Source organism: Sapajus apella, unplaced genomic scaffold (assembly GCF_009761245.1).
Source record: "Sapajus apella isolate SASKATOON/1434 unplaced genomic scaffold, GSC_monkey_1.0 scaffold79, whole genome shotgun sequence".
Classification (NCBI taxonomy): domain Eukaryota; kingdom Metazoa; phylum Chordata; class Mammalia; order Primates; family Cebidae; genus Sapajus; species Sapajus apella.
The window spans coordinates 464,888-490,432 of record NW_022437019.1 but is presented as its reverse complement, the minus strand read 5'-3'; the positions used below and the strand labels follow the sequence as shown (position 1 = coordinate 490,432).

General features: G+C 44.7%; 1 protein-coding gene across 2 annotated transcripts in view; it reads left to right on the top strand.

Moving 5' to 3' along the window:
* The window catches only part of DOCK2 (dedicator of cytokinesis 2), a 443,384-nt gene that overhangs the window by 380,302 nt on the left and 37,537 nt on the right, over window positions 1-25,545 (top strand). For both annotated transcript variants that reach the window (XM_032252751.1, XM_032252750.1), the window contains exons 34-38: window positions 8,975-9,060; window positions 15,251-15,407; window positions 17,353-17,393; window positions 21,599-21,689; window positions 22,553-22,672. In XM_032252751.1, the coding sequence (XP_032108642.1) occupies window positions 8,975-9,060; window positions 15,251-15,407; window positions 17,353-17,393; window positions 21,599-21,689; window positions 22,553-22,672 (495 nt within the window). The remainder of the gene's footprint in view (window positions 1-8,974; window positions 9,061-15,250; window positions 15,408-17,352; window positions 17,394-21,598; window positions 21,690-22,552; window positions 22,673-25,545) is intronic.

Sequence of the window (25,545 nt, the reverse complement as noted above, 5' to 3'; positions counted from 1 at the left end):
ATTCCCTAACTGTGCTCCCAGGGCAGACCCTCCCACCCATCCCACCTGTCCCACTCTGGCACCCACTCTTGTCTGGTACTTCGTCTTCTGGACTGACTCAGCAGACCTATGTTATCTAGAAGAAGCCGACCCTGCCATATGTCATACTTACCCAACATCAAATGTGATAGCAAATGGAGTTAGGGACATGTTGCTCACAAGGTACCTGTGGATCTGTGTGGGAATAGGAGGCTGTCCCCAGCATGGAGGGCACCAGAACCTCTGTGAAACACAACAGTCATTGACCAAATATTGTCATTGAATATCTTTAAGAAAGAGGTCCATTTCCCAGGCCGGGTCACACTGGGAGCTCTGGCAGTGGAAGAAGAACCAATCTCCCCAGTTGGCTCCTGGCACTGCTCGGTGACTTTACCCTGTTGAGTAAAGTTGCTCTTTCAGTCCCATCAAGGCTGCCTGGGCAGTTCCCTCAGGTCTCAGCCCCTGTTCTCTCTGCCCCATGGCCTCACTAAGTTTCACCACTAACTGAGCTGCTCCCTCTCCTCCCTCCTCCAGTGCTTCTACCTCTCATTCCTACCATATCCTGCCTTAAAATGGGCACTTAAAAGGCAGCAGATTCCAAACTGCCCTTCCTTAAGATCCTTAGGGATATTTCCCTTTCTTTACCCATTAATACCCTGCAGAATAAAGCCCACACCCTCTAGCCAACATCCACAGTCCTACCCGCTCCAGCCGTCTGAAGAACTTCTCAGCCATCCTCTCCAACTCTTCCCTACCTCACCTCTTCTCCAGCTATCCCTGCAGCTCACCTGAATGCCATTGCCTCTGCGGGTGTCCTTCATGAATTTTTTTCTTCCTGCTACTTCTCTGCACACCCACAACCCTGCCTGCCAACACCTCCTAAGCCCCTACTGATCCTGCAAAGCCCATCCAAATGCCATGTCGCCTAGGAGAGGTCTTTTCTTTTTTTTTTTTTTTTCATTTATTTATTTTATTGCATTTTAGGTTTTGGGGTACATGTGAAGAACATGCAAGATTGTTGCATAGGTACACATGTGGCAGTGTGGTTTGCTGCCTTCCTCCCCATCACCTACCTCTGGCATCTCTCCCCTTGCTATCTCTCCCCTACTCCCCACCCCCCACCATCCCTCCCCTATTTCCCCCCAACTGACCCCGGTGGGTAGTGCTCCCCTCCCTGTGTCCATGTGTTCTCATTGTTCAACACCCGCCTATGAGTGAGAACATGCGGTGTTTGATCTTCTGCTCTTGTGTCAGTTTGCTGAGAATGATGGTTTCCAGGTTCATCCATGTCCCTACAAGGGACACAAACTTTTCTCCCCATTCCTGCCATTTTATGTCTAAGGTATAACTATTATCTACTGCCTTGCTTTAGACTCATTTCTGTGCATTTTTTCATCCTCCTCATCTGCATCTAATGATGATGATTATGATGATGATGATCATGACTGACTTTAGGTATTTACTGCATATCAGGCATATGGCAACTATTTTCTATATATTAGTTTGTGTAGTCTTTTTTAGACTACAACCCTATGAAGTAGGTAACATTATCTTCCCCATTTTAAAGATGAAAAGAAACTTAGACATAGAAAGCTGTCGTCATTTGCTGAAAGTAACACATTAAGAAAGTGGTAGAACAGAGGCTACAAGAAGCATGTCACTGTGATTCCAGAACCCATGCTGGAACCCCGCACTCTCCAGCCACCAGCATCTCCCAGTAATTCTGGCAGAATAGTATCTGCTAGCGTAGTGCTTTCCCTGAATATGTCCATGGAGCACTAATCCAACAAGATGCTCCATGGAAAGAGGGTTTCAAGGTTAAATACCTTTGGAAGCCACTGCATGTTGGAACCCCTCTTAGAGATTCCCAATGCATATTAACAGAGTCAAGGCACTTTCCATGGCAAACAGATCTGTAACTTCTTAAATTTATTTGTGCAAGAAACATCTGTTGGATCTTCCATCCTATTAATCCCATGTGGGAGAAAGTTGTTCTGAGAGGAATAAGAGACTAGTTTGCAATGATGATACCATTGTGAGAGGTAGCATTATAGGGACTCTAGTGACAGAAGGGCTAGTGACCAGCTGCCCCTTTGTGAAATGCCTGAAAAGCAATCAGACTGAATAGGTCAAATGGAGAAAGAGGGCATATCTGAGCAGTTGGGGTAATGGAGGGTGAAAGCTTACATTGAGTGTTTGCAGGTAGCTTGGAATTTGCCGCCTTTTAAGTGGGAGCAAAGTCTGTGCAGCTTGGGACCACGTGAAGCGCACACACCATGAGATGAAGGGCATTGTACTTACCCTCAGACCCACTTCTGAGGTCAGCTGGTACCTTAGAAGAGTTTTGCAAAAGAAATATACAAAAGAAACATACAAAGTGTCTGATGGTGTACAGTGTCCCAGAAAGAAAGAAGACCTGGTCATTGCTTGTACTGCGACCTGACAGATGTGTTTGGCAGCCTCAGAGGGTTTCACTCTAGTGTAATTTTCATTCTCTAAAGGATTCGCTTATCTTGGTTTCTCTGTGGCATGCACCCACCTGTTTTCTCTGTGTGGTGTCATTCCTTCAACTCCTTGCTCCAGTGTACGTTCATTCTGAGCATGTTCCCCAATCACTTCTCCTCGCTGCTCCCTTATCAAAAGAGACGGGACAATCAGGCTGACTAATGAGGCAGATGCCCATGTGAAAACCAGCCGGCATGCTTCATAGGAGCTCAGCTGTGGGATAAGCGGTCCCAGGCATGGCTTTTGGTTCACAGTAAGCAGTCATGGAAGGGGTCTCCAGGAAAGGGAGGGGGTGACAGCCTACTGAATCCCAAGAAGCAGAGCTTTGCTCCCAGTTCATACCAAGCCCTCTGGCCTGATACCAGTTTCCTGAAGTTCTCTAGCTCTCATTCCTTTGTATGGGCTCTTCCTTTTATATCTTTTCCCGAAGAGATCCTAGACACCCTTCGGGGGAGGCTTTTTGGGAAAGGCTTTCCTACATTCTGGGGCAGTGGTTCATTTGGGTACAACAGACAAAGATTTGCTCAAGCCAAGTCTACACAGGCTAGAGTGGGGACAGGAAGGTGTTAGACTCTAAGTGGCTCAGGGTTCTGGGGGCTGAAAATGAAGTGACTCCAGGGCAAGCTGTCTCTGTGTTCTGGGTTTCTTTTGCAACCTCAATGCCAGATTGCCCTGTCTCCTCCTCTCACCCAAATTTCATAGACAGCTGATGGGTGTGACTGATGACATTTACCCCTCATGAGTGCAGCACCTCATCCCAGACCATCTCGCAGGTCTCTGTCCATTGTCTAGGACTGGATGTCCCATCCCTGGTATACCACATGATTCCCTTGGCGGGGTTGTGGAAAGGCAATTTCAGCAAGAGGGCCTTGGGTGGACCCCACCGTGGCTGGCTTGGCCAGGACACATGCCAGTCAGAGTGAAACGTATCTCATCCTGCCTGGGTTGAGCAGTCATCACACTTGTCCCACACAGCACAATTACCTGCTCATAGGTCTGCCTCTCACAGCAGACTGTGAGCTCTTGAGGGCCAACACTGATCTCTCAGTCCTGAACTCCAAGTCTCTGTCAAGTGCCTGAGATCCATGTGGTAGAGATCCATGTCAGTGTTCCCAGAATAAATGGATGGAGGCATTTAGACCCCCATGCCACGGCATTCAGGGGAACTGAGTCAGCACAGGGAGGTACATTCCAGCAAACATTTTTATAACATAGAGTAATGGGGGTTTCTAATATGCTGTGGTAATCCCCTTGCACTGGGAGGACGATCTGTCTTGCTGGCCAATTCTTTGTGGAAGGAGGGGACGTAGGTGTTCTGCATACTGCTGGTGGGAATGAGCGAGAGTCCTGGGGTACAGAGACCTTAGAGACTGGTTAGCTGGATGCAGATTGTAGAACAGGGCTGTGTACCAGTCAGCATGAGGGTCTGAGCCCTCAGCAGGCAGGAGATCCCAGAGAGAATTCTTCTCTTAGAGAAAGAAGAGGAGATAGTATCTGACAGCAGCACCTAGAACGGTGCCTGAACACCATAGGAGCTCAATCATTGCTCATTAAATGAATTAGTAGATGGAGATAGCCATATTGGTGGATTCCATTGAGACTGCATCTTGGCATGGAGTAAGTTGGTGATTTAAATTGTTTAGAACATAATGTGGAAAAGATTACAACAATTCAGTAAATCTGTACTTAGGACTTGCTGTTCTCAGTGCAGTGGTTTGGATTCAGCTAGACCTACTTCTTAGAAGCTGAATAAATGTGGGTAAGTTATTTAACACCTCTCAGCCTCAGTTTCTTCATCTGTAAAGTGGGTATCATACAGCCATTACAGGTTCCCATCCCAAGCTCTTTGGGGGGATGAATTGGAACAATTAGAGACCAGACAACTCAAAGAAAATTAGAAAGCTGCGCTGACTTCCACAGACACCCCTTTTCACATGGCATTCTCTTTTCCAGATTCCTCCTGACTCTACTTCTTTCTACCCAGGATAACTGGCGTTTCATAACAGAGGAGGTCAAAGGCAGACTTACTGGTGTTGATGTCATTCTTGTCATCTCTCTGACATCCAGGCCTCTAACACCATCTCTGCCCTTCCCATGTCAAAGTTAGCACCAGACATGTGGGGAAGAGCAGTTATTCCCCAAATCTCATAGTTCTACAGGGCTGGGCTCCCATCAGAAAACATTCTTGGAAAAAAAGATGATAAAAATAGCCAAGATGTTTTAAAGCAGCCAGGAGAGGCAAGAGAAGCAATGCAGGGAAGGCATGAAGCAAACATGAGGCCCATATCAGGCCATTCTCCTGGAAAAGGGAGGCCCAGGGAGGAGGTTTGGGCTCCTGGAGTTCACCCCTTTTTTCTTGATTAGGACTCCTTAAGATTTGTGTTGGGCCTCTGTAGACTCTGACTTCTGCAGCGGCCCAATACAAATCTGTGTATACTTATTAGCAAACATCCACCTCACAGCCATGGGGTAAGGAGTCAATGATGTGACATAGCCATGTAGCTGAGGATGAAAATGGAAGTAACTTGGAGAGGCCAGAGCTACATCCTCAGCTCTGCATGGTGACACTGTTGGGGGTAAGGACTATCACAGCATCATGGTGGAGTGTATGTTTGGGAGAGCCTTTTTTTTTTTTTTTTGAGATGAAGTCTCACTCTGTCACCCAGGCTGGAATGCAGTGGCGTGAACTTGACTCCCTGCAACCTCTGCCCCCAGGTTCAAGAGATTCTCCTACTTCAGTCTCTCAAGTAGCTGGGATTTCAGACACCTGCCACCATGCCTAGCTAATTTTTGTTTTTTTAATAGACACAGAGTTTCACTGTGTTGGCCAGGCTGGTCTCAAACTCCTGATCTTGTGATCCACCTGCCTCGGCCTAACAAAGTGCTGGGATTACAAGCTTGAGCCACCACACTCGGTGGGGAGAGCCTTCTTCTGTTGGATCTTGGGCCTACCCTAGCTCAAGTTCATCCATTCATTAACACTCGAGGCCAAGGTCCTACATTGCCTCAGTCTCCTCCTTTGTAACATGGGGATGCTGATATTCTTCTTCCTTGGCTGTTGTAAAAATTAAATGAGAGTATGATGCCTGCGATGATGAGATTGACGACACAATGACATAGCATCATGAGCTTTGCTAGCAATCACTGAGCATTTACTATGTGCCAAGTGCCTTTTACATGTGCTTGCCCTTTAATTTGTTACAGTACCACCACGAAGGAGATGCTGTTTCAAATCTCCATTTAACAGATGAGCAAATTAAGCTCAGAAATGTTTCTTAACTGTCCTGAGGTCACAGGACTGGGAAAACAGTCAAAGCAAGACTCAAACCAAGTCTATTCAATGCCAAGGATTGTGATCATAGCCATTTCCAAGCACAGCACTGACCCTGGGATGTGTCTTACTGAGACCTTACCCCTCTAGCTCACCCCAAGGGTTCGGGCACAGTGGTGTGGTGGCATTGGTCTCTGCACGCTCCCTGGCACCCTGTAATTTCCCTCCTGGCAGGCTCTTTTGTGACCCTGAGACAAGTGCTTATTTACCTCAACGATGTCTCTGCTCCAGAGAAAAGTTCAGCTCACCAGGGGGAATCATGCCAGCATTTCCCAGTGAACCACTCAGACAAGAAAAAAGGCTGGTTTTCTCCCCCTGTGATGTTTTCCAGTAACATTCGGCAGGAATAACAATCACATCAGTGGTGATAACAAGTCGATCAAGCACAGTGTACACTTCATGTTAGGCACTTTGCTGGTGCTTTATGTATAAAATCTGTGCACCCTCTAACTACTCCACGGTGTAGGTACTACTGCTATGCCCGTTATATTGATAAGGGGTAGACAAACTCTGGCCCACAGGCCAAACCCTTCCTTCCATCTGCTTTGGTAAATAAAGTTTTATTGGAATACAGCCATGCCAATGTGTGTATGTGTTGTCTAGGGCTGTTTTTATGCTACAGCAGCAGAGTTGAGTAGTTGTCACAAAGACACTCTGGCCTGCAAAGCCTAAATTATTTACCTTCTGGCCCTTTACAGAAAATGTTTACCAGCCCCTGATCTAAATCCTGACACTGAGGATTAGAAAGACCTACCAGCTTTCCCAAGACGGCAGAGGGAAGTGGGGAGGGATTTAAAGCCAGACAACTTCACGGCAGACTCATTGTGTAGTCCCTTGGCTATATTTCTTCCTGCTCTAGGCTTGGCAGAGAAGACATCTCTAAGCATGATAGTCCCCAACCGTTGACATTGGATAATACTCAACACAGACATAATGCTTGACAGGATATACCATAGAAGGGGCATGACTCATTTGCAGCCTGCCAGTCTAGACCCTTACCACACTGGCTTCATCTAGGTGTCTGTTATTTATTTCCCTCCCTCTCCTCCCTGCCTCTCCTCCCTCCTTCCCACCCCCCCACCCTCCCTGCCTCTCTTCCCTCCTTTCCACCCTCCCTCCCTCCCTCCTCCCTCCCTTCCTTCTTCCTATCATCTCTCCCTTTCATTTGTCCATACATCCATCTCTCTCTGCTCAAAGTGAACTATTGTCCTCATTTTTCTCCACATTCCCACCTCAGCACCTTGGCTCACACCATTTCCCCCATCTGGAATACCTTCCTTTTCACATTTATCAGTTTAACCCATCTTTCCAGGCCCAGTATATCTCCTTCAATAAGTCTTCCCCAACTGTGGCAACTCATGAGAAATTCCTTGGCGTTTGTGCTGTATCAGCACAAACTTTTGGTCCACACCTTTGACCCTTCGTGCACAAAAGTGAGGGGACAATGGCATCACAGATGATGTGTGAACCAGAGGAAAGAACGAATCTGGTCCCTGCCTTTTCATCACCTAAAGATTCCAACTCCATGGGGCTCTATCCTTTATGCACAGGAAAGAGCCTGCCAAAGGTCTCTGCCATTCATCTGAAACCTTAGACAGGACACTTAAACTCTCTGAGCCTTTACTTCTTCATCTGTAATAAACTGACACCGAGGGTTGTACCAAGCAAGGGCTGGCTGCTTTTCATCCACTGTCAGAGGTGATCAGTGACCTCCAGACTTCATGAAGTATTATGAAGACTGAGTGTAAAGAGGTCGAGTTAGAAGCCAGGACTCCCCATTTCCCCTTTTGGACTCAGTGGCTTTTGCCAAGACCGCCTTTCCCTCTCCAGGTGCCAGTTTCTTTTTTAATGGTAAAATGAGGGAAGCGTGAATTTGGGTGGACTCTTCAGGGTATAATACTAAAACAATACAGACCATTTTGCATCAAAATCATGTTAAAAAGACACAGTGTGACTTCAAAAAAATGTATTGAATAAGCCATGCACTCCAATGGGTGAAATGCTTCTTAACATGGAAAGCAGGGAGACAAAACTTTCTGTGGCTTCCACGCAACAAGATTTGGTGGAGCTGTAGATGGAGACTTGCTTTCTGATCACTTACCTGATCTGATCTCTGATCATTACCATTGACTCCAGTCTTAACTCTCTGAGACCTGATTTGCTCCATGTCTTATGAGTATTTTTCAGCATTTTTTTGTTTGCAGGTAACAAAACTCCGGTTCAAACTGGCTGATAGATAAGTCAGGTGTGGCTGAACGCAGAGGCTCACAAATGGCGTCAGTTCTCTGTCTGTCTGTGTCTTCCCCTTGCTGCTTGCCTTTGTATTGGTTTCATTCTCACACAGCCTCTTTCACTATGGTCAGCAGCAGCCTCAGGCTTATGACCTTCCACCTTCAGGTTGAGCCAAAAGACTCATTTTGCTAAGAGTTCCAATAAAGCTTCAGATTTAGAGTCTCACTGTCTCAGTTCGGACCTTTATTAATCCTGGGACCTTGGCAATGAAATATATTGAGTAGGAGCTAGGCCTGTGTTGGGTCTCCACACCTGGAACTAGGGAGGGAAGCTTAGCCCACCAGAGCCCCAAGGACTGCGGTTAGGACTGATGTGATCACCAAAATATGGAGAAAGAAATGAAGGAATGCCAAGCAGGCAAAAACAATAGCTGTCCAGGAAACATGGCATTCTCTGAAGAATCTGAGCTCCCTCATGCACTTCCATGCCTTTGCACATGTGGTGCTGTCTTCTTGGGATGTCCTTTCCCTTTTCCTCTTTCTGCAAAATCTCTCTTTAACCTTTGAAAACAAGCTCAAATAACATGGACTGTGAGAAGTCTTTCCTGACTCTCCTCCCTTCCTCCCTCTCCTGCTCTCTCTCCGTCTCTCTCTCTCTCTCTTTCTGTCTCTCTTTCTCCAGCACTTATCAGCCATTGCTCCCCTCCACTCTCTGGGCATTCCAAAAAGGCAGACATAGTATTCTGTTCCATTTTGCATACCCAGATCCCAACACTCAACCTGGGAGATAATGAGGGCTCCCTAAAGCTTTGGTTGAAATCATGAATTAACTAATTTCAGTCTTCAGCCATCTAACGTTATTGTTGATTTTTGTCTCCTGCATCTTCAGTTTGAAAACGAAATCATCCTGAAGCTGGACCACGAGGTGGAAGGGGGCCGAGGCGATGAGCAGTACATGCAGCTGCTGGAGTCAATGTAAGTCCAGTGCTTCCTGTACAGGAACAGCCTGTGAAGGTCGGGTGGGGTGGGGGGGCTCAGAACTCCAGGGGGCTCCAAGAGACTCTGTCCTCTCCTGGAGATCGATCTAGAGGCTCATGGGTGTGGGTAAAACTGCATTTTTGGAAGAAACCTCACATTTCTCTCTGCAGTGTCCAGTTTTTTGGAAGTGACAGAATGGGCCAGATGAAAAGAATCTTAGCTGTATTGGAAAGAGGGAAATAATCCACCAAAATGTCTACTTTCGTTACATCTTAACTGTAGAATAATGGTTGCTATTTTTCCCTTCTTTTCTTAAATTTGTGACAGATGTTGGTCATGAACTACGTTTATTAAATGCACATAATAACTTAGCATGATATTGTGCAATGGGCTTTGTAATACCTCCTGTAATCACACTTACTCCTTTTGATGCCCATTTCACAGAGGTGGGCTCTGAGGCTGAGGGAAGTCAGCACATCGTTCAAGGAAACTAGGACAAGATAGTGGAGTGGACAAGCCGCATCCTGAGCCTGGCTGTGCCGGACTCCAGCTCCCAGGCCAGGGCAGGCAGTAAACAGTGGACAGAGAACAATGCCCAGGACCACGGACTTGGAGTCAGGACATTGTTTAACAGCTTTCTCAAGATATAATTCACATGCCATACAATTTACCCAAAGGGTACAATTCATTGTCTCTGAGTATATGCACAGAGCTCTGTTACTAACCATCACCACAATCAATTTTACAACATTTTCATTACTCCTAAAAGGAAACCGTGCACCCCTTAGCCACTGCTCTGCCAACACGCACACACACACACACACACACACACACCCCACACACACAAACAATCCCCCATCTTCCCTAGCCCTAGGCCACCATTACTCTTCATTCTGTCTTGCCTATAATATTTTCAGAGTTCATCCATGTTGTAGCATGTTTCATATTTAATATCTCTTAATTGCCAAATACTCTACCATACGGATGTACCCCATTTTGTTTATTAATCTCTCAGTTGATGTGCATTTAGGCTGTTTCCACTTTTTGACAATTAGTATTGATTCTGCCGTGAGCATACATGTACAAGTTTTTATGTGGACATACATTTACACTTCTCTTGAGTATATATCTAGCAATGGAATTGCTGGATCATATGGTACTTATATTTGAGCTTTTGAGGAGCAACCAGACTATTTTCCAAACTGACAGTTCCATGTATATCTCTACCAGCAATGCATAAGGGTTCCAATTTCTCTACATTCTTGTTAACGCTTGTTAATATCTGTCTTATTGATTACAGCCACCCCAGCAGGTGTGCAATGATATCTCACTGTGGTTTCAAATTGCATTTCCGTGATGTGTAGAATTCATTGACTTTCAGTACGCTCACAGGGCTGTGCATCTTTCCATGTGCTTATCAGCCGCTTGTATATCTTTGAAGAAAGACATTGGGTTTTCGTCCTGGCTTTACCACTTAGCAGCTGCAAGACTTCACATGAATCACACATGTCTGGCCTCGGTATCCCCATTTCTGAAATAGGAATAATAAGTTCCTGTGGTTATCCTGAGAACTGAATAATTATAAAGACTCTGGCACACAGCAGGTAAATACTTCATAAATATGCTTCCATCTCCAGGCCTTGCTCCCAGTTTCTGCCTTTGACAGCTTGGTAATTGCCCCCTTCTTCTGCAAGGCCTTCTCCTAAGGCTTAGGAACGTGGCCCAGACATCCCCAATTCTCACTAACTGTACATTCTCTGATTTGTACGATTCTCTGAGATCACTCTGGTTTAGATTCTTTCTCCAATCCTTTTCGAATATTTTAATTTCAAAACAAAAGCAAACTGAAGGCCTTGCTCTGACCCCCACAATGAGCCTCCCGACCCTGCCCAAGCAGGCAGAGCCCAGAGGGCAGGATGGTGCCCCAGGCAGTGCCCCTGTCCCCTTCCTGTCACCATGGATAGCCCTCACTAAACACCTAGAATGTAAATGCCATTTTGCCGGGAGGAGAAACCCACCGTCTGCCCCTCAGGTGGATCTGGAGACTGATGTTTCCAGGGGGAATAAACAATGTTCTGGCTGAGTCAGTGTTTATCTTAAAGTTCTAAACAAGAAAATCTAAATATTGACCAGAAGTGAAGCCGTGTATAGTGCTGGCAATTTCCATTTTTATAAGTGGATGGGGCTCTGCAGCAGTCTTAGATGATCAGCAAGGTTTTCAAATCCTTCTTGAGTGATGATTCATAAAAGAAGTCCTTAGAGGTCACGGAAATTAAAGATAGCTCATTATTTTTCTCCTGAGGTAGAGGTGTGAATGATTTTTACACAAAAGGAATCAAGCCTGACACAGGCAGCCAGGACCCCACCAGAACATCCATGGGGCCCCTGAGCCTGCTCCTTCCTTTCACCTCTCTGTGCCTCAGTTTTCTTATCTGAAAATGGGGGATAAAAATATTATCCAGCCCTTAGAGTTTTCTTTGGGATTAAATAAGAAAAATCATGTTACGTGCTCAGCACACTTTCTGATACTGAATAGATAGTCTATCAATATTAATTATTAGTAATACAGATTGATTATCCCTTTTCTGAAATGCTTGGGACCAGAAGTGTTTTGGATTTGAATTTTTTTCCCCAGATTTTGAAATAATTATACTTAAAAGTAAAGTGTCCCTAATCTGAAAACCCAAAACCCATAAAGCTCCAGTGAGCATTTCCTTTGAGTGTCATGTTAGTTCTCAGAAGGTTTGGGTTTCACATTTTTAAATAAGGGACAGTCAACTTGTATTACTTACAGGTGGATAGCAGGATAATTATTTGAAGCCATGAGACAACCCATCTTTTCTCCCCCAGGCTAGTCATCTCAGTTCCTCCAGCCTTTCCTCCCAGCCCCTCATTCAACTCCACTGATACACAGGGCCTCCACTGGGCAGGTACAGTCCCGTGGGCACATGGCTTGGTAGTTGGATGGTGCCTTGGTGAATAGAACAGAGCTACTCACTCTGTGGCAACTGCAGCCTTGCATAAGAACACAAGGCTTAGGACATGGAGTGGGGCTGAATTTCAGTCCTCATGTGCTCTGCGCAGTGTACGAGCTGTATAAGCTTACACAGCACTCCTGTTCTCCTTACCCTCAGTGCTCTCCTTGGAGCCCACATTGATCCACGTGTATCTGAAAGTATGAGTCTCACCTTGAATGGAGTCCTAAGACACACCTCTGCCTTTCTGTATTTTATTCCTGGGAATAGTGCTACAAGTGGTGAGGCAACCGGAAGGCTGAAGGAGATAGATGTATGTTCTTGGGCCTTTAACCTACCCAAACCCTTTCAATACCTGGAAGAGGCCCTGTCACAGGTCATTTCATTTCATTTCAAGGAATGAAAGAAAGTCCAGTTTCATCAGCACTGACAGAGACTGGGAGTGTGGGCTCCTCCCTCTAAAAGCCTCCAGTACAGGTGCAAATCAATTGCAGGGAGGAGGGAGCTCCCTCTAGTCATCCCAGGACAGGAGCAGAAGCAGTGTGGCAAGTGTCCACCACCCCTCATTCCACTGTGTGAGGAATTAGCTACATCTTCTCATAATCCCCAAAGCTTTTTTATTGTCACTTATACTCTGTTGTGGGATTATAAGGTAAACAAACAGGCTTAGCATGCAGTCTGGAACAGAGGAAGTACTCAATAAGTGGTAATATCATTATATATTATGGTTAATTTTCATCTGTGTTTTACTTGCTAGACTGTGATCTCCTGGAACTCTGAATCCCTAGTTTCTAGAATGCTACATGTTGAGTGGAAGGTTGGATAGTGGGTAAATGGGTCCTTTCTAGCCAATTTTCCCATCCATGTCATCAATCCTAGATGGTAGGAGCACCTTTCTTGCTTCATGCATAAAAAATAGAAAAAGAAAGAAAGCCAAGACCTTTTTCTTCAAAACCCTGGTTTCTCAAAGTGTGGTCCATGGACCAGTAGCATTGGCACCGCCTGGGAGCTTGTTAGTAAGGCAGCTGCTCAGGAACCAGCCCAGATGTGATGAATCAGAATCTGTTATTAACACAATGCCCCAGTGATTCCCATGCACATGGAAGCTTGCAAACCCCTGGACAAAACCAGTTGTTCTTAATGTTAGTTGCATGTTGGCATCTCCTAGAGAACATAAAAAATAAAGTACTGCTGCCTGGGGCTCATCGACAAAGACTCCAAAGTTATTGACCTAGGTTGGGCATTGGGCTTTGTGAATGCTCCCCTGGTGATTCTATCATGTGACCAGGGCTGAGAACTTCAGATCTGGCCAAGCTCAGACCCTGAGATGTCTCCTGCTCATGAAGGCTTTGAAAAAATCACACGCCAAACACTGGGAAGAAACTTTGTTGCATTGTCATTAGGGTGGCACACAGGGCTAGAAGTGACTGCCCCAGAAGGAGGCATGCACAGCTGTGGCTGAGCCAGACAGGTCTAAATCACAGGGCCATATGCATCTCCCATTGAGAGCCAGGGAACAGTGCTTCTCCCAGAGTGAAGATGGATTTGTCTCATCACAGCCACAGTTTGAGACGTCACCTTCTTGCAGCTTGGCTTGGCTTCTTGGAGGAAATGACCCTCTGAAGTCCTTGCTTTTCTTACCTTTATACTCCTAAGGGCCCCTGGGGAGTTCCAAGTCCATGGGGAGAGGAGACAGATACAAATCATGTGGCCTGCATAATGCTTGCCTACTTGAGATGCGTGAGAACATGCTGTGGGGTTTCTCTGTGGGAAGAATATCTCCCCTAAATTTAACAATGATTGGCTTGATTCTTAATGTCACCATTGAAACTTAGAGTGATATTGGGAAGGTCCTTTAATCTTTCTCAGCCTTCATTTCTTCACCTGTAAAATGGGGGGAGTAATTCTCACTTTTCAGAATTACTGTGAGGATTTCTTAAGAAAAGTGATTAGTACAGTGTCTGGCACAGAATAAGTAATTAAGAAACAGTCATCAAACAAAATTTTGACCCATCTGTTTCTCCCCACCTAGCCTGTGGGCTGCCAGACAGACAGTAGGTGTGGTTCTTTTTTTATACTGATATCTTTCTCCCCACCACACAATGCCTAGCAACTAACAGATGCTTAATGATGTTGCGTTTTTATTTTTGTTTTTAAAATTTAGAATACTAATACAATAAATTTTATAATTTAAAAAAATAATTTACACATAGTTAAATAGAAAAATTGAGGCTTTTTTTCCCCTCTTTTTCCACCTAAAGCCTTGTTGGAAACAACCATCACTATGAATTTGATGTCTGTCCTTGCTGGCTGTACATGGCATTTTATAAGCATGCAGAGACACATGATTCCCATGTGTACTTGTGCACATATGCAGTGTTTGGTGTTAGAGACATGGATGCTGGAGCCAGACTGTTTGATATTCCCAACCATGTGACCTTGGACAAGTTAGTGGATCTCTCCATGCCTTAGTTTCCCTATGTACAAAAGTCCCATCTCATAAAACTGTGACAGGCGGTTAAATGAGTTACCATTTGCATGTGGTTCAGAAGAACAGCTGGGCCATGCTAAGCTCTATGTCAGTTGGTTAAATAAAAACAAATATTGTTCTGAGACTTACTTTTCTCTATGTCTTATAGAGCTTTTCATGCCAAAACATATTTAAACTCTCTAATATTTTTAATGTCTTCATAGAATTTAGTTTGGTGAATATACTGTAATTTATTTAGGCATTTCCCAATTGATGAACATTTAAGATAGTTCCATCTATTTCACTATTAGACATAATTTGTGAGTATTATAAATATATCTTTGCATACTTCTGGGAATATTTCTGTAGAACAGATTCCCCAAAGTAGAGTTGTGGGACAGAGGATATGTGCATTTAAAATTTTGACAGATACTATGAAAATTGCTTCCCAAAAAGTTTTGTTGATTTATTCTCAGCAGGGGTAGGTGAAAGTGACCATCTCCCCCACCATCATCACCTATATTGGAAACTATTTTATTTTTTTTCCATTCTGATGTTAGGAAAAAAAAAAAACACTTGTTGCACTATATGGCTATATCCATGAATAAATGAACAAAAGGAGCAGTCAGGGGAACATGGGTTAACTGACTGATTTTGCATGTGCTCCATCCCACCACCCACTGGCCCCAGCATGGTCTTTCTCCCCAGCCGTGAGCTCACTGCCCTCTGGTCTCTGCCACAGCCTGATGGAGTGTGCAGCAGAGCACCCGTCCATTGCCAAGTCAGTGGAGAACTTCGTGAACCTGGTCAAAGGCCTCCTGGAGAAGCTGCTGGATTACCGGGGTGTGATGACGGATGAGAGCAAAGACAACCGCATGAGCTGCACTGTGAACCTGCTGGTGCGTGGGGCTGGCAGGTCCAAGTCAGGCCAGAACCCGGTGATGGGGGTGGGCTTGGCTTTGGGTCTTATGATTGTTCTTCATAGGGAAGAAGTGCTTAAGAGCTTTGGAAAGCAGACAAATGTGGAATGGAACAACTGCTGTGCTATCTCCTAGCTCTGTGTCTTGAGGCCATCACTTCACCTTTCTATGCCTCATTTTCCTTATTTATAACATGGGATTAATACATATTCCCTTTAGCACTCAACACATCACATAGAAAGAAGATGGCAGTTTAGACTGGCTGAGAGTGTGAGCCTTGGAGTCTTACAGCCTCTAGGTTTTTATCCTGTGTCCGATAATTAATATGATGGACAAGCTAAGAAAATGCTCTGAAGTCTTAGTTAGCTTATCTATTACATGGAGAAAATAATGGTTCCAATTTCAATAGGTTGTGTTGTCCTGGCCTATGGTTAAATGCTCAGTATGTTAGTTTCCTTCTTCTTATAAAATGGAGTCACACTAATAAATAGAATTGCTGTCACTATGAACCAGCTTAACCAGAGAAGCTAATCCTAGACCCAAGCTCTTAACCCCTTCATTCCATGAGCTCCCATGGGCTGGCTGCCAAACAGCCTCTCTCACATGCTCTGTGATTCAATCAGGAGACAGGTAGGTAAGCAGCCATAACACGTCATACTTACCATGTCATCCCACCTGAAAATGGTTTAAAAGAATGAAGTTGACCAAAAGGCCATGTGGCATCTGTCACATCAACCTCCCTACCATTCCCAAGGCTCCCGACATACAAACCCTGTCCCCATAGCTCTGTTGTGTGGCGTCCTTTACCCTAAGTGGACTTTATTTTAAAAGCCTAGATATTGCCATTGATTTTCCAGAATGCCAAGGAGAGTTTGAAAATCCTAATGACAGCAGAAAGGAATCCATTGCTAATAACTCCACCAGGCCCAATTTACGTAAAGATAATGAAGAGGGGCTTTCCAGGAGCTGAGCAGCCTCTCTCTAAGGAGAGACAGAGTTGATTGAGGAAAATGACCTTTAACAGCCAGCTATGACCAGGGAGAATGCTTGAGACAGAGAGTTCTCCAAGCAGTAGACAGCACTAATTGTTGATGTGCTACTTAAATATGGTGTCAAGGAGGAGGGTGGGGAGGGAGGTGACATCAGGACAGCTGATGCCCAGTATGATTTGCTACCCATTGGCTGTGTGCTCTGGCATATGTCTTTCTGAGCCTCAGGTGCACATGGGTGTGCTGGATTAAACTAGGATATGCATCTGGTATGTCTCATGGACTGGACCAGGACCACCTGGCTCAGAATCTGTAAGGACTTGTTTTAAAAATGCCACAGGATTAGGATCTCTGGTGGTGAAGTCCAGGGCAACTACTAGTCTAAATGACACCTGAGCTGGAATAGGGACCCAGATTCCTGTGTATTGCCAAGTTTAAATGTGTTGGCTGCAGAGTCCCGTCGTAACTTCTGAGAGTTCTGCACTGTCAGGAACTCTGATCTCTTACTATTACTGAGGTGCTATCGCTCACTTTCCAACTCAGGTTCTTTCCAGCACAAGGCCTAAGTGTTGAAACATCAAGCTGGGCTGCCTTTCAAAGTGGGCTTGGTCAAAGTAGACTACACCAGTCTTGGTAGCCAACCTCTGAATGCAGCAAAAAACTGAACTGCACCTCCTGATATGCAATGGCTGAGGCACATCAAGTCCTCTGATTCTTTGTAGTCTAAGCATCAGAAAAGTGACTTTCAAAGCAAAATCTTCCAATTAGGCTGTTTGATGCATCTTTGGTGCATCTAGGAAACTAAATTTCCTGTTCCTATCTCAGGGTACCCAGATAGTAAACAATACTGTTCCTGTCATCTTCATCACTAAACCCTTGACTTCTGTGACATTACAAAGAACAATACTCATCATTGTTTTTCCTCCTCTACCTAGAATTTCTACAAAGATAACAACAGGGAGGAAATGTACATAAGGTAAGATTTGTGTTTTCTAAAATCCAGACCTGCTGTGTAACTTTCCTGCTCAGTATCCATCAACAGCTCCCTGCTGCCTTCAGGATAAAATTTAAACTTCTCTTCTTGACATTCAGGCCCTCTGTGTTCTGATTCCTATCAATTTCCCCAGATTCAACTGCTTTCATTCTCCCGCAGTCAGCCCCATAAAACCACGTGAAATTTTTTGGCCATCCACGCTGTCCTATTGATCTTATTTTCACAGATCATATTTTCCTTAAGAGTAAATACTTTGTGGCTTGAGCTGTTAAGCTGCATTTGCACTGTTGCAGGGGTGACCTTGGATAAATTGCTGTGAAGCCCTAGTCCAAGCATGTAGTAAGACCATTGGCTAGCCCAGTTTTGAAGGGGAAAAAATATTAAGATGCATGATGTCTGCATCTTTGTAGGCATTTAAACGACATTATTTGAATATATCATGAAGGGTTTTTTTTGGGGGGGGGACATTAGCCTAGAGCAAAGAACTCCTTTGCCAATTTTTCTCAGAATCTCCTATTTTTTCCTGCAATTTTTTATGATTGTTACTTTTACTTATAATAAAAATATATACTTATTACAAAACGAAAATAAACTCATAAATTAAAGATAAGCAACACAAAAAAATGAAATAAATTTCCATAGTCATCTATATTTCCAGATCTTTTTATATTTACATATACATTGAATTCTATGCATGCATATTTTTTGCAAAAATGGTTTTATATTACTCATAATTTATTCTTTGCTTTTTCTAAATCGACAAGAATTCTATTTCAACAGATATGTATCAACATCATTTTAAATGAAATTATAACAGTTTTTTCCAGAATATACCATCATTTATATAGCCAGTTCTAGACTATTGAACATTTAGGTTGTTTCCAACTTTTTTCCACAATAAAGAGCACAACCACAAAATTCTTAGACATATACCTTTATGCACATCCTTATGAGGCTGCAACCTTTGAGGCAGAGTCAACCAGAAGATTGAGGAGCAAGGTGTTTATGGGGCTTTTGTCACATTCTGTCAAAGGGCAGAGATTTCAAGTCTACACTCACTCTGCTATTACTACAGATATATTTAGGTACCTAGTTTAGCATTACTCCAGAAATAGGAGCTATCATTTGGAGAAAAACTAATTTTATAGGTTGTCCTGAGTTTGGGATATTTGTAACATCGTTAGTCATACGTTAATGTAGCAGTGCAAAGCTTTGGGGTGTACAGAACCTAGGTCCTTGCCTCATTTTTTCTGTGATCCTGGGTAAATTACTTAAATTACTCAGTCTTTCTGAGTTGAGGTTTCCCTACCTGGAGAGTGTTTCCTCCCTACCTTCTGTTTTGAGGATGAAATGAAGTACTATAGGTAGTATGCCCGCCACATGGTTTCCTTCCTCCAACCTTGTTTCTCTCCTTCTCATCTTAGAAACACAGATGGCAAATCCCAGACCTCCACAAGCTTTGGAGATTTGAGGCCCGCAGTAATCCAGGAAAACCATATTTGTCTAAACCAGACTGCAAACAGGGTATAGTCTGAAAATCTGTTCTGTTTGGCAGGCAGAATATTTAAAAACATTTTTAATTGGCTGCCAAAATTTAAAAATCTAGATATTTTACATAAAAATCAAGATTTCCTTTTTCTCCTGGGAAAACTAAGATGGTGTGACAACACTGGGCCCTCATCCTATTCTGATGATTGCTAGCTGAACTGGGTGGTGGCAGCCAGCCTAGACAGGGCTGGAGCACTGCAGTCACGACACCATCTCTATTCCCTATTCTGTTTCTCCCTGTCCACCTCGCTCAAGCACCTGGCATCTGGAGGTGTTTGAGTTTGGTATCCTTGGTTGAGGGATGTCTTCTTTTTTATTAGGGTATCTTCTTCTGCATTCTGTAGCAGATCATCAGACCCTTGAGTTAACAAAGAGGAGGAGAGAATGCCAAAGGAGGAGTTGAAAATGGCAGGGAAGCTCTCCCTGGGCTGCTCTCCCCAAGTTTTTTGGACTCAGCCATCTAGGGGTCTGAGGCATAAAGGATGGGCAGGAGGAGATAAGGCAGAATAAAGCCATGTATGCACACAGAGGTGTTTCTAAATTTCAAACTATCTACATGGAATCCATGGTTAACTCTGATTAGCAGAACGTTAGGCGGGAGGAGAGTGGAAAAGCTATGTCTGTGAAAGCAGAAATCACTGAGCTTGAAATCTGCTTCTACCTATTTCTGGCTCTGGCTCTTTTAACCTACATCTTAGTTTTCTCATCTTAATAGTGTTGTTGGAAGGATGAATTGATAAAAATACATGATAATAAAACATCCATTTGTTGAATGAATGAACGAATGAATGAAAAAATGTTTCTGCCTGGGAAGCTCTCCCAACTCATCCCCTTCCCCTTCAGATCAACTGTTATGCCATAGGAACCTTTCTAGAAGCCCCTTTTCTCGCCACCTGGATAAACCCTGCTCTCTTAGTACCATAGCCCACTCCTTCACAATACACATCATCACTGTGTTCTTGCGGTTATGTATCTGATGATTTGATTCACGTCTGTCTCTTCTCCTAGACTCTAAATCCCAAACCGTGAGAACAATGCCTGCTTTTGTCACTGTTTATCTCTAAGGCCTGGTACAGACTGGATGCCCAGTACAGCTCTGCTGAATGAATAAGTGAATGAACAAAAGGTTGCCAGGGCATCCTGGCACACCAGCTGTCAAATCACCACTAGGTGACCTTTCCTCGCCTCAAAATCTTTGGCAGTCCCTACCCTGATTTCAGAAAGCCTACGTTTGACCCACTGGCCCGTTTTATGTGTCCAGGAACACTGAACATTAGCTTCTCCTTTGGTGAGCTTTGTGCAATAAACCTTTTTCCCAACAGGAACATAAACCTGAGCATTGAGACACTCATTGAGTGCAGATGCCCGAGAAACACTGTGTTCCCTGGTGTGAGACAATGGGTCAGGGTGGAATGTTGGCACCATGGCAGGCATTCCCTGCCTTTCCTCTTACAGGAAAAAATCAGCATATCCCCTCACCACATTACATAGAGTTGGGTTTAAATAAATCCTCCTAATGATATGCAGGTCACCAATGGAGTGGTTCATTGCCTCTGGATTCTGTTTCCAACGGTGGCAGGAGAGAATGTTTTATAGAGAAATCTAGTTCACAGTGATAATGGATAACAGCTGTTGCTGCTCAGTGCTGGCGACAGGCTAATCACTTTCAGTGCATACTTGTGTTTCATAGCGGTAATGTGAGCTGTCGCATATTGAGCCTTTTGCAAGACACACACGGTCTCCTTGGCCCTTTATATGCCCAATCACTTTATAGATAGGTTCTGTGAGTCTTGCCATTTTACAGATGAGCAAATAAAGTACAGAGAAGTTAATTCACTGCCCTTAATACCTATTATGGATCAGTTATCAAGAATTTTCCAAAGCATCCCTTCTTTCTCCTTGTTCCCATCCTCAGTACCCCTCAGTTATGTTGCCATCTCATGGTTCATAACTGGAATCTCACTCTTCAAAGAAACAGGAAGTTAAAATGTGACTACAGTCAAATACCTAACTCCTCCTACTGACAGCTCAAGGTCTCTATATGAATATCTATTCTCCAGCCTCTACTTCCTTTTATTACTAAAAAATGCACTTACTTATACCCAGAGACTCTGCAGAGAGGGGTAGGAACTACCCCTTACAGCTGCTGTGGCTCATTCATACTCTTGTAATGACACAGTGATTAAGGGTAGGAATCATGTCCTGATGCTTCTGTTTATTAGCACAGAAATCTTGATAAATTGTCTCTCTCTCCTTCCTTTATTTCTCTTGTTTGTCATATTGCATTGGCCAGACTATTCTTTATCAAGTTGCACATTAGCTGGGATGGCACCTAACTTGTCCAGGCCATCATTCTCTTGTTCGAAAATAGTAATTCCTGAGACTCATCTCACAGGTTTGCCATGAAGATTAAGTAATCTAAGAAATTTAAAATACTTAGCATAGTACCTGGCATGCACTAAGTACCCAACACACACTAGGTTCTGTCATTATCACCTACACAAAGGGCTGGTTATCCAGGGAGGAAGATTTCTTGCAACCCATAGAGGTGCCCAGTTGTTCTCTGGGCTCCTGCTTGTCCCTGCCGGGTGTCTCCTTGTCACTGCACCTGGTAGTTCAGCATATTTTCCCTCAAACAGGTACCTGTACAAACTCCGCGATCTTCACCTGGACTGTGACAATTACACAGAGGCTGCCTACACGCTCCTTCTCCACACCTGGCTTCTCAAGGTACTGTCACTTTGGGGGAGGGGTATTTATGCTGGGATCCTAACAGGGCCTCACAGCAAGTCGAAGAGTGAAAAAAGAAAAAAAGAATAATAATCGAAATAAATTTTGTTTTACCCTGTGTCCAAACTCTTGAACTAGCAGGGTGCTTTTTGCACTGCTTCCCCAGTCACATGTGGTGTTGAGTGATCTTTACATTTAGCAACAACAACACCCCCTCCGAGATATGTTTTGCAGTTTTATATAATATCTAAACTGCTATTAACAGTAAATCATTGGCATGCCCACTGAGTTGCATTCCTTCTTTCGAGAACTTAGCTGTAACTGGGAAAAAAATCAGAATGATTTCCTTTGGCTTTGGGAGAGCTGGGAGCATGTCTCTTAGGGGTTCAGAGTAAATCCCTACAAACCACATGCACAGAGCCAATAAGGAGTAAGATAAGTGCAAATCAACAAAAATCAGGAGACTTCACAAGTGGAAATGGCAGCCCAGTGTCTCTCTGACTGACCATTGGCACCCAGGACCTGGGGCGGGGGGCAGCTAGCAGAGGGGAGGGTGTTTGCAGGGCTTCATCTCACTCCTAATCACTGTGGTTTTAATATTTCATATTCTCTCATTTGACTGTTTGGGGACTTGGGACATTAGTGCTGCCTGGAAGGCAACCTCCAAATATCCTATTCATGCCTCAAAAGGGTAGCCTCCCCAGTGGTACCCCAAGTTTCCAGAAATGAGCTGAGTTTGAGACAGAAGGAGAGATGGAAAGGACAGGGTGTGGGGAGGGTGGTTTCTGCCTTTAATCCTGGGAAGACACCTGCTCTTGGCGGTCTCTCAGCCCTGTGTGACTTCCCATGTCTTTTCTTCACAGTGGTCAGATGAACAGTGTGCATCGCAGGTCATGCAGACAGGCCTGCAGCATCCCCAGACACACCGGCAGCTCAAGGAGACACTCTATGAGACCATCATAGGCTACTTTGACAAAGGAAAGGTAATCTGTCCCTGCCCCTTCTCTCTGTGGGGACCCTGGCTACTGGAAGGATGGTTCTCTCCCATACCCTACATCCAGTCCATCTTCAGCTCTGTCAGGTATCCCTCCAAATCCTAACTCTGATCACTTCTCTCCATCTCCTCTTTATCTCCATTACTTCCACCTCCATGTAAGGCACTGACATCACTCACCTGGGCACTGTGATGGATCCTAAATAATTTTCCTGCTTCCTCCGCTACCCCCAACAGATCATCCTCCATATAGCAAATAGGATGATCATAAAACATAGGTTGGATTATGTCATTCTTCTGCTTGTAATTTCTCAACTGCTCCCCCAACCTACTTAAAACAAATTACACAATCCTTTCCATGGCCCACAAGACCCCACATGAGCTGTGCCCTCTTATCATTCCATGCCTGCTGGGGTCTCTCTTGTTCACATGCTCTATGCCAAGCTCTTTTCAAACTCAGGGGCTTTGCACTTGCTTTTCCCAGCTGGAAGCATTCCTCCATCATAGCTGCTCACTGGAAGGCTGGGCTTCATTTGGATGTCACATGCTACGGAAGCCTTCCCTGACCACCACTAGACAAACGAGCAATACCCCTGCCCCAAGTTACCCTTATGGCTTCTTCAGAGCACTTGTTCCCATGAGACGTCATCTTGTTCATTTTCTTTTTGCTTGTTTATTCTCTGGCTCCCTAATTTAAAATGCCATGAGAGCAGACACTTGTCTTGTTCACTGCTAAATGCCCAGTGACTAGGATAGAACACAGAACATAGGACATAGTTCCCAGTGAATATGTAGGCCTGTGTCCTAAGCTCTGTTCCAGTCACTGGGCACTCATAAACGAATAAACTGAATGGATGAATAACATGCAGTGTCATCCTTGATCTTCAAACAGCAAGGATGCTTGGTTGGGTTTGGTCAGGAGTTTGGCCAGACCAGCTGCTGCCCAGCTCCGGCTTCTAGTGGACCTTCAGGAAGTACCAGCCCCCAAACTGCCATGCACCCTATAGAAAACATTGCTCAGTGGTCACATGCACAAGCTCTGGGGCCAGATGGCCCAGCTGCAATCCTTGCTCCTCTACCACCCACCCTTCCCTTGACCTAAGAGACTCCAATTCCCCATCCATAACAGCGAGATACTAATAGTACCTTCTTTCTAGTGTACTATGAAAATTGAGTGAGAAAATGCATGTAGAGCACCTGGCCTAGGACCTAGTGCCTAGTAATAGCTGGTGAAACATCAGTAATCACCACCATTATCCTACTCCCCCCTTCCTCTCTCAAGCCTTTCTTGAGTCCTCTGGCTTACCCGCAGCCCTCTCTCTCCTCTTCATTCCAAGACCTCTTACAGTTCATCAGGACATAAGTTAGCACCTAATTTGGCTCTGTCCTGTCACTGCAGCTTATTGCGTCTGTCTTAGTCAGATCCCTCCACCTTCTCTGGAAAGATAAAATGAGATAATGTCTGTGGAAGGGCTTATAAATTCCCAAGGCTCAAGCAGTTGGAGAGCACTGTTTTCATAATTTACAATTATAAGCGTCTTGAGGGCAGAGACGCTGCCATCCCTTGAACCTCCTGCCCTGCTGGGTGTCAGGTCAGAGCTTACTATTTGTTATCAGCTGATTAGGTAGGTTGCAGTGTAAGAGCCCAAAAGTACATGTTGAGCTTTGTCCTCAGCAAGATATGCAGCTCAGCCCACTCTGTGATGAGCAGAGAGGAAAAAGGCATGATCCCCAACCTCCCAAGAACTTACTGTCTAGTGGGCAAAACAGACATGTCAATAGTAATATTTTTGCATTGACCTTTGGCATTATGCAATAATGGGAAAAGGGCAAGGGGACAGGGTGGTGCCAAAGTACTTTGGGAGGAGAGAGGAGGGAGCAGATGGATACAGCTTACCCTGAAAGCCACTGCAATGGAAGCTTCTAGAAGGAAGCCCAAACTCCTCAGCATGCCCTCAGCTTTCCTTCCCCACACCTCCTCAGGGAGACTCATTGCTCCAGGCACACACACTAGCTTTCTGTTCCGTAAGTTTATCTTGCGATCACTTGATGGACTCCTCTAAATTCCTCAAAACAAAACGATTTCACCCATTGTTATATATGCTTTGTCCACTTATATTCCATCAGAGTAGAGTCTGTGTTTTTTCCATCTTTGTATCTGTTTCATTACTGTACACCACATCATGCCCAGAACCCACCATGTGCCCAATAATGAATGTGTAAGACTCAGAGGAATCAGTGACTGTCAGAGATCCCAGTGGCCACATAGGAGGAACTGGGAGGAAATCCCAGGTACCTGACTTCCTGCCGCACCTCTTCCCTGATCTCTTAGTGATCTCATAATTCATGGGGAGAGCACTTCTTTTCCCTGTTCATATTACAGTGAGAAGTAGACAAAGACCTATACTTGAGCCCAACGCTCCCCTGGCCCAGCCCAGGGGGATTACCCCAACCTTCTGGCTCAGGATGAAGAGAAAACCCCAGCCTGGCCTGTACACTTGGTTCCTCCTCCTAGCACATAAAGCATTTTTATGCTGCTTGCTAAGCTGTCCGTGGGTTTACAGCCATGGCTTCTCCACTTGGCACTTGGTTTTATTTATTTTTATGCTTGGATGCAGAGAGAGCACTTTTGCTACACAGCTCGCACTGACTGCATTTTGGCAACCTCCCCTCTCTCCTCCTCCTACCTCCCCCAGCATCTCCATTTAGGTGCATTTTCCATTTTAAACTGAAGGTGAAATGTAATGGGTATCCCTTGAGATTGCCAGCCTCCAGTCCGCCCTGCACCCCCCTGACTCTGCAAAGGTTCCTGACCTCCTTCGGTCTCAAAGAGTGAGGTGATCTATTGACTGTTGTCTAAAA